At 41.7% G+C, this 12,301-nt stretch overlaps 1 protein-coding gene across 3 annotated transcripts in view; it reads right to left on the bottom strand.

Annotated features, from left to right (window-relative positions):
- PRMT8 (protein arginine methyltransferase 8) overlaps nucleotides 1–12,301 on the bottom strand; it is an 86,632-nt gene that overhangs the window by 47,686 nt on the left and 26,645 nt on the right. For all 3 annotated transcript variants that reach the window (XR_011142899.1, XM_009678821.2, XM_009678822.2), the window contains one exon: nucleotides 4,416–4,598. Coding sequence is in view for 2 of the 3 variants with exons in the window: in XM_009678821.2 (XP_009677116.1) it covers nucleotides 4,416–4,598 (183 nt within the window). In the remaining variant the exon portion in view is untranslated. The remainder of the gene's footprint in view (nucleotides 1–4,415; nucleotides 4,599–12,301) is intronic.

Raw genomic sequence — 12,301 nt, 5'->3', positions numbered from 1 at the left:
TTCACCTCTCCAACTAGACCTTCTTTGTTTGTTAGTACAAGGGCTAGCATTGCACCTCTCCTTGTTGGCGTCTCCAGCACCCGGGTCAAGAAGTTATCCTGAATGCTCTGCAGGAACCTCTTTGACTGCTTGTGCCTAGCTGTGCTGTCTTCCCAGCAGATGTCAGGGTGGTTGAAGTCTCCCATGAGAACTTAGGGCCTGCGATCGTGAGGCTACTTCCAGCGGTCTGTAGAAGGCCTCATCGACGACTTCCTCCTGGTCAGGTGGCCTGTAGTAAACCCCCACAACAGTGTCACCCATGTTAGCCTGCCCTTTAAGCCTTACCCATAGGCTCTCCACTTGCTCTCCATCCACCCCGAGGCAGAGCTCCACACATTCTAGTTGCTCCCTCACATAAAGAGCAACTCCACCACCTCGCCTTCCTGACCTGTCTTGCCTAAAAAGCACATAGCCATCCAGGACAGCATCCCAGTCCCGTGAACTATCCCACCATGTCTCTGTAACTGCAACGAGATCATGGCCCTGCGACCGCACACAGATCTCTAACTCTTCCTGCTTATTCCCCATGCTGCGCACATTGCTATACAGGCATTTCAGAGAGCCAGTCGAGCACGCAAGCTTCCCAGGAGAGGTGCAAGAGGATCCTCCGTAGCCATGTTCCAGGCCGTCTCCCCTGGCTGTATGCACCCGCTGAAGGCATCCTGACTCGAGCGGTGTTTTACCGACTCCCCTGCCACTACACCACTCCCCTTCCCCCATCTTGCCTAGTTTAAAGCCCTCCTTACCAGGCTGGCCAACCTGTTGGCAAAGACGCGTGTGCCCCGCTTGGTAAGCTGGATCCCATCTCTCCCCATCAGCTGTTCATCTTCAAACAGGGTCCCATGGTCATAGAAACCAAAACCCTGCTGGCAACACCACAGGCACCGCCAGTTGTTGACTTGGAAAATCCATCTACTCCTCCTCCCATCCTTCCCCCTCACAGGCAAGATTGAGGAGAAAATGGCCTGGGCTCCCAGACCCTTCACCACCATTCCCAGAGCTCTGAAATCCTGTTTGATGGCTTCCATTTTGCCCTTTGTATCGTCAGTGCCCACGTGGAAGATCAGCAGAGGGCAATAGTCCAATGCATGGACAAGCCTTGGCAGTCTTTCCATGACAGCTCTTGTTCGAGCCCCTGGCAGGCAGCAAACCTCTCTGGACAAGAGGTCAGGTCGACAGATAGGTGCCTCTGTCCCCTGCAGCAGGCAGTCTCCCACAACAAATCACTCGCTGCTTCTTCCGGGGGTTTCTGCACGACACAGGGTCTGCCAGGTCCGTTGCCTCCCTTGGAGCCATGCCCAGCTCCTCCTCAGCGTGGGGGGGGGAGGGGGCGCTAAACTTGTTCTTCAAGGATAACTCTTGAGGAGGAGCAAGAGCCTTTCTCTTTCTACGAGAGGTCACCAGCTTCCAGCCCTCCTCAACAGCGTTATGATGTACCGATGACTCCTGGAGCTGCACAGTCTCCGAGAATACCCTGTCAATCTCTTGCTCATCTTCTCAGATGCTATGCAGCCTACTGACTTCCTCCCATAACTCCTTTATTTGGCGATGCAACTTGTCAACCACAGCACACCTCGCGCAGGAGAGCTGGCTGTCAGCCCAGGCCTTATAGAAAGACCCTAGGTACTCCCTGCAGCCTGACACCTGCAGAGCTGCATCTGCTGTCAGAGGGTCTGTCTGGGTTGAAGCTTCAGACACAGGTGATGTAGCACCTCCAACAGCCACTGGGGAACGTGCTCTGTGGCGTGTCATGACCATACCTGAGGAAGCACACAGTACAAGAAAAGACGGTGCCTTCTTGCCTTCTGGCACCCTGCTATGCAAACTGCTGCACTCTGGGAGCTGTGCTCTGGGCCTGGCTCTTATATAGGTCTCTCCCTAGCAGTGACTCACAAGGGTGCTTGACCCACCCCAGTCAAGGGCCACCTGGATCAAAGGCCCCAACTCCCTCTCATCAGGGGCAAACAAGAGAGTATGGTAGCAGCACCTATACCTAGTTAGAGGTAACTTCCAACAAGGTCCACAAAAGTCCCAAGCAGAGACCAGACACTGCTGTGCAAACTGGTGCATCTGTTCTCTGCCTCTGTTAGGCAGTGAACTGTCTCCCCCTTGGCAATATTGTTCATGCCCATGTGAAAGAGCAACAGGGGATGCTGTTCCCCTGCAGTCTGAGGGATGGAGAAGCATCAGCAGTGTCTCCACAGTGTCCCAGATCCAAGGCCCAAGCAAGCAGCAAACCTCTTTAGACAGCAGGACAGATCAACAGATGGAGGCCTCCATACCCCATAAGAGACAGCCTCTCACTACCATCACATGCCACTTCCTTCTGGTGGTCCTGTATGGCGTAGACCCAACCAGCTCTGCTACTTCGTTGGACAGCGCTTCCAGCCCCTCATCTGCTATGAGTGCCCTGAACCTATTCTGTAGCTAGAGATCTGCAGGTGGAACAGGAGTCTTCCTCTTGTTGCCAGAAGTCACAGGCTTCCAGCCTTTTTTATCATAGGAGTCTCCATTTACCAACCCAATAAGCACAATCTCTGGTTACATCTCCTTCAATATAGTTGGGGGCTCAGGTACTTGTATCTTCAGGGTCTTGGAGAAGATCTGATCAGTCTCCTTCTTGTCATCTCTGATGCTGCAAAGTCTGCTGACTTACTTCTGCAGTACCTTTACTTGGTGACAGTAATGCACTTGCTAGCAGCACATATCTCCTACAGGCAAGGAGACTATGTCCCTTCGCCCCAGCCTCAGTGAAAGGCCCTAGGCATTCTCTGCATCCTGAGACCTACAGAGCTGTATCCTTCCATTGGGAAAGCCCTCTGGTGCTCCAGGGTAGTTGCTACAGCTGGCACTGGGGATCATGCCCTGTGGTCCATCACCACCATTGCTATGCACATTAACATTGCTCTCTAGAGAGGTGAACTGCTGTAAATGCTGCTGGTTAGAGCTGAGATATCCAAAGCTGCTACAGGGATTTGAATGTCTAACACTCAGGTACTATAATGAGAATTGAGACCCGTATTCTTTAGATGATTGCCTTTGATATCTCATCTTGAGTGCCTAGGTATGGAATTAGTTGCTTAACTTTGGGTACCTGAATTTACAAAATGTTCTCATGATTTTCTATAGATGGAGAAGACAGTTATTCCCAGATGCTGGCTAAGTAACGGCACGTCTCCCACATTTTTGCAATTTATTCCAGCTATCAGAAGGAGGCAGGCAGTGAATCTGAAGCAGTGTGACTTTGGATGTTAAAAGATAGTGGAAATGTTTAGGCCAGGGAGATCCACTGACTCTCAATCAAACATGGTACTTTTCTCTTCAGCAGCACCACGTTAGTATCTGAGAGTTAAAGAAGATCCTGTCTAATTCATATATTGCCACTGCTGTGAAGGTTTCTGTAATTCTATTATAGCCTTTGTACAACATCCATTTCCACTGTCCTTGTCCCAGATTGAAAAGTATTTTCAGTATCTGTCTGCGGTCTCCTTCTCCCACTCAATTCTTCATCTGTCTTTTTCCATTCTTGGCTTGAAACTCTGAGTGCTAGACTAGCAAAATGCAAATGGCAGATAGAAACCTTCTGTTCATGTGCAAGCCCCACAGATAATAACTAGAATAAAGAAATAGATGTGTTGTGTGAAAGAACCACTGATTTCACACTGCTTACCTTTTTGCAGCCTGGGCTTTAAGAACCCATCCTCTTGGGTCATGTAAGTATACAGTATTAGTGCCCTCTTTAGAGTTGGCCTGGTATCAACTTTTTGATGATAGAATACGGTCCACTATATATTGTGAATTCTTTCTGAGAGTAAGTTTATTGGAGGCTGTAGGCTTATATGTCTCCATTAATGCAGCCTGTTCGTTCAGATAACTTGCCAGGAGCCAAAAGTCTACTTGGCTTCCATGTCAGTTAAGCAGCTGTTCTGCTGGCATCTGTGCTCAAATGTGCAAGAGAGCAAAGGACTTAACAATAAGGTAGTTTCCATGTGTGGCTGGGTTAGTCTGCAGCCTCATCAATGTGCTAAGTTGCATGTACTCAAATGAAGATTACCACTGTACAGATAACTATGGTAAGCTCTGTGGAGAACTAATATATACATATATATATATATATATATATATATGTATGTGTGTGTGTGTGTGCGTGTGCGTGTGCGCGCCCGCGCGCGCACGTATATGAGGATTTACGTGGAACAGAGTATTGAGTAGTGGGTGATATCTTTAGCACTTAACCAGATTGACCAATGTGCTGGGGAAAACCAATATAATTGTTAGCCTGTGGGAGGGGGATAAATAACCTATAAATCATGGAAAACTTTTTTTTCTTCTGCAATGATTAATGAGATAAAAATAAGTAAATAAATAAGTGTTACCTCGTGAATTCCAAAGTGAGCATAGGAATCAAAATAATAATCCCTGGATGTCATCTCTTCTGGATTAAGGAGTTTTGCCATCTTGCCTCGGCCCGGGCAGCTTGGTTGCAATGGAACATGTATGACAGATTGAACTGGCTTTGGAACAATAGGCTGAGGAGGCTGGGATGGAACAGAGCAAGCCTAGGAGAACATGGAATATTGTTAAAAGGCATCATTAAAGCAGAGCATTTCTGTCTACACCTAGCCCTTGGCTCTGAGATGTTATTATAACTAGCTATGAGATGGTAACTCAGAGGACACTTGGGTTATCATAAGTGAAACTTAGGGAAGTGGCTGCCTTCTATTTTTGGCTCTTTAACTTATTTACCTTATTTTGGAAAATTTCCTTTATGTTTTTTTGCTTGATGCTCTTCTGCAGCTATTTACAGCAGTGCAAAGTAATTGCAAAATATTGACGTTAGCTGAAGTGAGTGATTCAAACCATGCACTGACTACCATAACTGTTGATACAAAGCAGTTAAAAGCTGGGTTTTCTCCTGCAGCGTCCTTTTCTGTCAAATTGCCATAGCTTTATAGGAGGCAAATTGTAATAAATAAATAGTTCCTCTACAAAGAAGAGCTGATAATCAAAGGATTTTGAATATAGTGTTGCTGACGTGAAGGACAGAACTCTTAATACATTCTTAATAATCAGGTTGTGTATCTGAGTGTACTGGTGATGTAGGTCTGAGAATGTTCGCAAAATCTCTCACACTGATTGTCCCTCAGCATACACAGAAAGTACTGTGAGGAGCTGTATGGGATATATTATCCCTTACTTTAGTTTCCTGTTGTTGGAGATGTAGGATTCCTGTTACCAACACCTTCCTGCCCCATGGCACTTCATTTTTCCTTGGTAACATGCCTCCAATAACAAAACTTCAATAGAGCCAGAATACACATAACACCTCCTTGACTTAGAGTTGACACCCATTATCTATAAGGCAGAAGACAGAACATTTCACAGACATTTAGCTGGAAAGAGGCAGACCATGGCAGGGCCCATAGTGTATCTCCATCTTTCATCCTTAGCGTGAAGCAAAATGCTGAAAGCTGAGAAAGAATAAGTGAGACACCACAGCTTCACATGCGCATGAAGTCACTTGCAAACTATGGGTCAACAACTTCTTGTGTTGAGAAAGTCAACCCTGATTAAACTATGTCACCCCTTTTCTACTTTTCTCTCACTCTAAATTCAGTGATTTCCCAGTGGGGCCCAGATTTGCCTTAGCTCTCTTAGATACTTTTACAAGATTTGCATTATCTTCTGTAGTATGATACTGTGAGAAATCGATCCCTTGTACACTTTCTGAATAGCATCAATTAGCCTAGTTACTTTGATATAAAAAAACACTTTAACCTTTACTTCCTTTGCTCATTTGATGATTTAAATGCGTCATCTTTTGATGATTTCTTTGGTCCATGAATATTAGTGGTTTACATTCCTGTAACATGTTTCATCCCAAAAGATTTACAGAGGTGCTTTAATTATACATCTTCTCTATTTCCTTTTTTTTTTCTTACTCTGTCATCTTACCCAATTCACTTCCCAGCCAGAATACTTTTTCCCAATTGGTATTTGTATTTTTATTCTGTCTGATTTTAAAAAGTCCGGGCACAGTCATTTCTCTTAGGAGATTATTTCATTGCCAGACACAGCTCATTCTGTCAAGGTGTTGCTTGTGATATTCCACTCTTCTCTTCCAAATTTCATCCTGAAACGTTCATTATATACTTGAGGTTATACTTGAGGTTCTCCACTTGGTATACACACTATCAATTTTTTCTAGTTATCTTGCCCTCCAGTCCTTTCTGATCTGTCTGCTGATTTAAACTGTGGATGTTCAGAATTGTGTTTTAATTTAATATGAACTGTGTAAGGTCTTACACTTTTCTCCTAAATCAAGTCCTTCAGCATCCATATCATTTTACAAGCAAAAAATATAAATATAACATTGACTGAACTCTCCATTCTGTTTCTCTATTTGTGTGGTAATAAGGCTTCCAGACAGAATATAGTACAACATAGGCAATTGCACAAAAGCTATCTACATTACTGGAGAGATGATCTATTAGTTTTCGTAAATGAAGCCAAAGGAGTATTAGCTTCTCTATTACTGCGAAACTGCAAATTCAGGTGTTATTTTCTGTACAACATAAAGCGTTATCCACAAGAAAAGGAACTAGAATTAAAGGTGAATATTCTGACTGGGTCTCAGGCAGTATCAGTTCTCTTCCCAGCTGAACAGAGTTTGTCTAGATATGGTTGTGAGAACCAGATTTGTTCTGACTAAAGATATAAAATGAAACTTAATTCGGCAGTTCAGGCTGTTCAGGCAGTTCATTTTTTTGCCATAAAGGAATTAATGTCATTATCTCACAGTCTGCAAGACAGCCATACTTTTCCTTTAGAGGCTGCAGCAAATTTTTGGCTGATTCTGCTACAGCCAAGGAGTGGCAAAATAACTTTTATTATGCCACTGAGGCAGTATTAGAACTTCAGCTCACAGTAATTTTCAGATTTATCCGCACTACCTGGAGACTTACTGCCCTCAACAGTCCATCTACCTCTCTGTCAGGGTGTAGATATCCCATGTAGTGGAAGAAGCAGAAAACTGTCAGATCTGCTTCTCTCCTGTCTTCTTTTGCAGCCTAGAATTCTGTGGTAAAATGTGTTGATGGTGGTGGTGTGAAAATGTTAGGCTGGAACACCTTTAACTCATGCACTATCCATCTGTCTGGGTATCATATCCTTGTTCAGAGGAGGATGTGAAACTGGGAAACACAGAAAACTGGGTGGGAAGTGGTAACCTCCTCAGCCAACAGCACACTATGTCATGGAGACTTTAAAGTAGGTGCTTCAGTTCTGGTTTAGGCATTAGGAGTACAGTACATGCATTTCAAATTCAAATGATGTAATTTTTGCAGCATCTGCAACAAACACTAATAATTTCTGTGTGCAGCACTTTAATTCTGAAACTGTAAGACAAGGTCACAATCACAAAAACAGTTTTGTGAGTGGAGCTCAGGAAATCACTTTGTCGTTCAAAGGTTTGCTATAGACACTGTGAACAATTTAATTTGAGAGTAAGTCATGTCCTGTGACAGCAAACATCATGTTTCCCATACACACAAACATAAACACAGTGGACTATTACAAAGTAAAGAAGTGTGATGAAAGCTGTTGTATCAGAAACAATAAAGTCTTCAGGTCTACTCCTCTGTGCTTGCCAAGCAAGAAATGACTGAGCTTTCAGGGACATGGTTTAGTTACTTGAGGAGAAAACATGCCTCCAGAGAAAAGCCATTAAGAAAAGGCAGCTTCCTGAATCTCTTCCAGAATTGAAAAGCATCCCCGATATGTTTTACTAGTTTAGTACATATATATATATATATATCCTACCTATCAGAAATGATTAATCTTTTGAATAACTCCTGGAAAGGGAAGGTACCTGGACTAGGAGTAAACCTCACATCAGTCAAGACAATCTAACAAATTCTATCCAAATTAACCAAGCTTATTACAAATATGGATTCCAGTTAGCTGTACACAGCTTCAGAACACTGACCATTGCTGGTGCTGAAACAACAGCCTCAGAAGCTATTGATCAGTGTGCTAAACAAGCATTCCTCCAGCTTTCCATCCCTCTTTTCCTACTGAAAATAGAGTTGGAGGGTCTGAAGGATCTGAGAAACAATCTTTATCCACCACTAATATGGGATTTAGACCCTGATGTTATGTGCCATTTCAACACTTAAGTTAGAAGGGAATTATGGAAATATTTTCTTCTTTTTAAAAATTAAATAAAATTTATTTCCTCTTTGTTTGTGGGCAAGGAGGGTAGATTACAGATAGGTGAGATATTAGTATAGGACCACTTTTTAAAAACCTTTGAGTTCCTGCAAAAGGCAATATTTGTAACCTTTATTCACTTCTCACAATCTCAGATCTGAACACTTCAACATAGGTTTCTAAAACAGAGATAGGCATTTCAAACACTGATCTGATTTTCAGATATGTGGAGGTGTCCAGCTGCAACAATGGAAATGGTTGAAATTCTTCTCTCTTGAAAATTGCATCTATTGATTTTAAGTGCTTAAGTCAATACAGGTTTAGGAGGCTATCTGGATATACAGTTCCCAAAATGCAAGAGAGACCTGGGTATTCAAGAATCACAGGCTATTTTGAAAAACTGAGCTTTTTAGGTATAGTTGTCTGCCTACAGAGAGGCAAGATGGGTTTAGAAAGGGAAATAGGCACAACTTTTTTTTAGCGGCTTTCCTTTTTTAAGAGGTTTGTGACAAAAATTGAGGTATGCAGACTAAAAATAAGCTTAAATTTATCAATGTCAATTTTTGGACATTGCAATGGAGAAATAGGACTGGAGATTAAAATTAAATCCCGAGAAAACTGTTGTTCAAGCTGCAGTCATTTCTCCTTGTCAAATTCTTAGTTATTTATGGTATTTTTATGGGCATTGAAGAGGTTAGTAATAACTTCTGCCTGGAAACTCCTATCCTTTCATTAAGAAACTGGGATTGCTGATGCTGTTATAGTTTAATTTGAATTGATTTCAGCATTCACTTTTTTTAAAAGACAAATTGTTTTATAGCATCTGAATGTTAAACACAATTATTTCTTGGGCCAGATAGTTTTCCATGTCAGGGCTACTAGAATAGAGTATGCCAAGCACTATTTTCATCAATCTGAACTTAAAAATATGCATCTTTAGCATGGAAAAGGTTATCATCTTATATGCAATCATGATAGTAGCTCCAACAATACAGGAATATACTGCTGCAGGAGTAAGGGCATAGCCAAATATGGGAGACATTTGTTACCCTTTTACCAAATGTGAGGCTTACCTTTACAACAGCTTCTTGGAAGTCATTAGCCAGTGGCACAAATTAAAACATCTCATAGTTCCTTTGACTCATATACTCTTGGAATAAATCTTGCCCTAGGTTTGTAGGAGCGTATCTTGAGTGATCTTTGGGTTAAGCATGGAATCTGGTCCATTATAAGTAAGGGAAATTTTAACCTACTTTCTGAGGAAATTAAGTCATCACAGCGTCTTGTCTGGGTCTCCCATTGATAGCTTTTGAACTTGTCCAAGCCAGCCTACATTGAAGGAACAATGAAAATTTCAAGCATGTTTGTATTCCTACACATTTCTTGAAAAGCGGAAATTAGGTAGAAGGAGGCCCAATTTAATGATCCATTAAAAGAAAAAGCAGACAGATTTCACTTGTTATTCTACTTGCTAGCAGCTAGTTGAGGCAACTAGTGTATGTTAAATGTGTAATGTGTAGTGTCCAAACTAACCATACGGTGTGATCAGTAATGAAAATGTAGAAGGAAATCTAGGGAGAGCTCAGAACTGTGCTGGAAGATGAGGGGATAAAGTGCACACACATGCAGGAAACAAAGCTTTATTAGTTTTCCTGCTCATGGAACTAACACCCCTGCTTTTTTTTTTTTTTTTTTGCCAAAGATGTGAAGCATCCAAGAGGCAGACCAAGGGGTACCAAGAGAGACCAGGTGAGATAGATAAACTTTCAGACGTAGACAGCTATTACTGGTTGGCAATGAAGACTTTACACACTTATACATTAGGTAAATGTTTTCAAGAATTAGAGCCTTGAAAGATCAGTAAAGATAATCTACTCTTCCTGGTGGATTTTCTTTATCTTAGTAGAAGCTTTGTGTTGTGTGATATTTTTCCAAAATCACCATGAAATAGCCAGTTCCTCAGCAGCTATAAATCTGTTTCCTGCTTCATGAAAGTTAGGCTTGGTCAGTTTATTTACAATTGCAAGTAAGGAGTTCAGTGCAACTGCAAATTTATCCACTATGTATAAATATTAGGAATTTCTCAGGAGTCAAACATGCCCTGTGAGATGAGATAGAGAACTATTCTTAAAACTACTTGTTTAGAAACTACTACCTTTTCAGCCACTTCAAAGCCACACATTCACGTTCTTCTGAACTTTCCAGATAGTGTGTCTTGTCTAAAATGCACAATGTCAGATGAGCCTGTCATAGACAAAGCTGTCCACTTATTATCAGTGGTTAATTCATTGTCCTTTACTGATAAGTATAGTTCAGAGCGAATTGCAGTTGTTTCATGTTATCCTTACGCTAATTGTGATGCTAAGAATATTGTGAAAACCTGGAGACATACTCTAAAATCCAAGGCTCCCTTATTTGCTTTAGAATAAAGCCTCAGTCCAGAAAAACTGTGACTAGGCAGACATACAAGGAACTTATTTATACAGTAAGTGGTCAAATCCCAGACAAGAATAAGTAAAAGATGCAAGCAGGTCTTCAGTATGATAAAGGCATGCTAGCATATTTGGGCTTCAGCAGATATAACATAACACTGGCTGACAAAAAAGAATGCAAAAACCACAAAAGTATGTAAATGCATTACTACTTACTGTTTGAAAATTTAAAAGTTTAGGTATCCAAATATAAACACAAGATAGGAACTTTGATACCTTTGTGAATCTGACCCAGGAATATTACAAACTGTCAAGATTCCTAATGGGGACTATCTAATAGGAATTTACAGAGAAGATGGACCTACACTGTTCTCATAGGTTCCCCCTGGCAGGTCACAAGTTATAAGAAGGGAGATTCCAGTTGGGTATAAGGGAATATTTCTCCATCCAAGAGTGGTTAAGCGCTGGAACAAATGTCTAAAGATGCTGTTGGGTCTCCATCCTTGGACACTGCAAAACTCAGCTCCAGAAGTTCCTGAGCATGCTGATCTAGCTTTGAAATTATCTTTGTTCTGAGCAGAATGCTGGACTACATGACCTGCAGAGGTCTCTTCCAGCTATACTATTCTATGATGGTCAAACATGGACTATGCTGGAGGTACAGATAGCATTGGTAGGATAAATTTGTAAACCTGAGCCTTGTGGAGACTAGGGGTGTGTTATGCCCTGGATTTATAAATTTACATATTCCATATGAATACACAAAGAACCTTTTCTCAGGAAATTCAAGAATACAAACTATTAGGAGAACAGGAGGACATAACACTCTGGAATAAGTGAATGGGGGGAATGGAGAGACTTTAAAGCTATATGTAACAGAACTGGTCTGAAGTGACAGGAAATGAGATGATAGGAAGCAAGGATGAGAGTGATGTTAAGTATCTGCAGCATTTATAAATATCTGAGTAGTCTTAGACCATGCTATGTGCTGGTGCAGTTAAAAAGACTACACATCCAACCTGTCCTCTTGCTCAGTGCAACGTGGGGTAGAGCAGCCAAAGACAGGTTCAAGTTACAAATTGTATGAAGGCTGAGGTTTAATTCAAGTTATGTTTCTTTTTATAAAGATAGAAATATGCAATGGGTGTAGGAGTAGAAGGTCCAATGTAGGGCATGAAGAGCATACCTTATGACTGTCTCTGTCTGAGCACAGAGCAGAAGAAACTGTGAGAGAAGTGTATTGCTATTAACTGAAATTTATTCTTTGCAAACTACCTCATGAAAGGATAGCAAAACATCATTTAAATAATATTGAGAGATCTTTTCCATAGGATAGGGTTGCATAGGGATTAACTTTGGCATGTGATAGACCTAATATCTATTACTGTCTTAGACTTACTGCCACACCTTCTTGGTTTACAAGATCCCTGTTACAAGGAACAGCTGGAAAAATACCTGTGCTTTCACTTATATAATATTGTGTAGAGTTGGGAATCTGTTATGCATCGGTGGGTTTTTTTTGCGTGTGTTTTTTTGTGTGAGCCAGTTCTATAGCCAGTTGTCATGGAAGTTGTTTGAGATCACAAGTGGCTACTGACTCTTCATGAAATCATATAATA

The sequence above is a fragment of the Struthio camelus genome, chromosome 1, assembly GCF_040807025.1.
Source record: "Struthio camelus isolate bStrCam1 chromosome 1, bStrCam1.hap1, whole genome shotgun sequence".
Lineage (NCBI taxonomy): Eukaryota > Metazoa > Chordata > Aves > Struthioniformes > Struthionidae > Struthio > Struthio camelus.
Note: the sequence above shows the minus strand (reverse complement) of the source record. Positions and strands in the feature narration are given on the sequence as shown.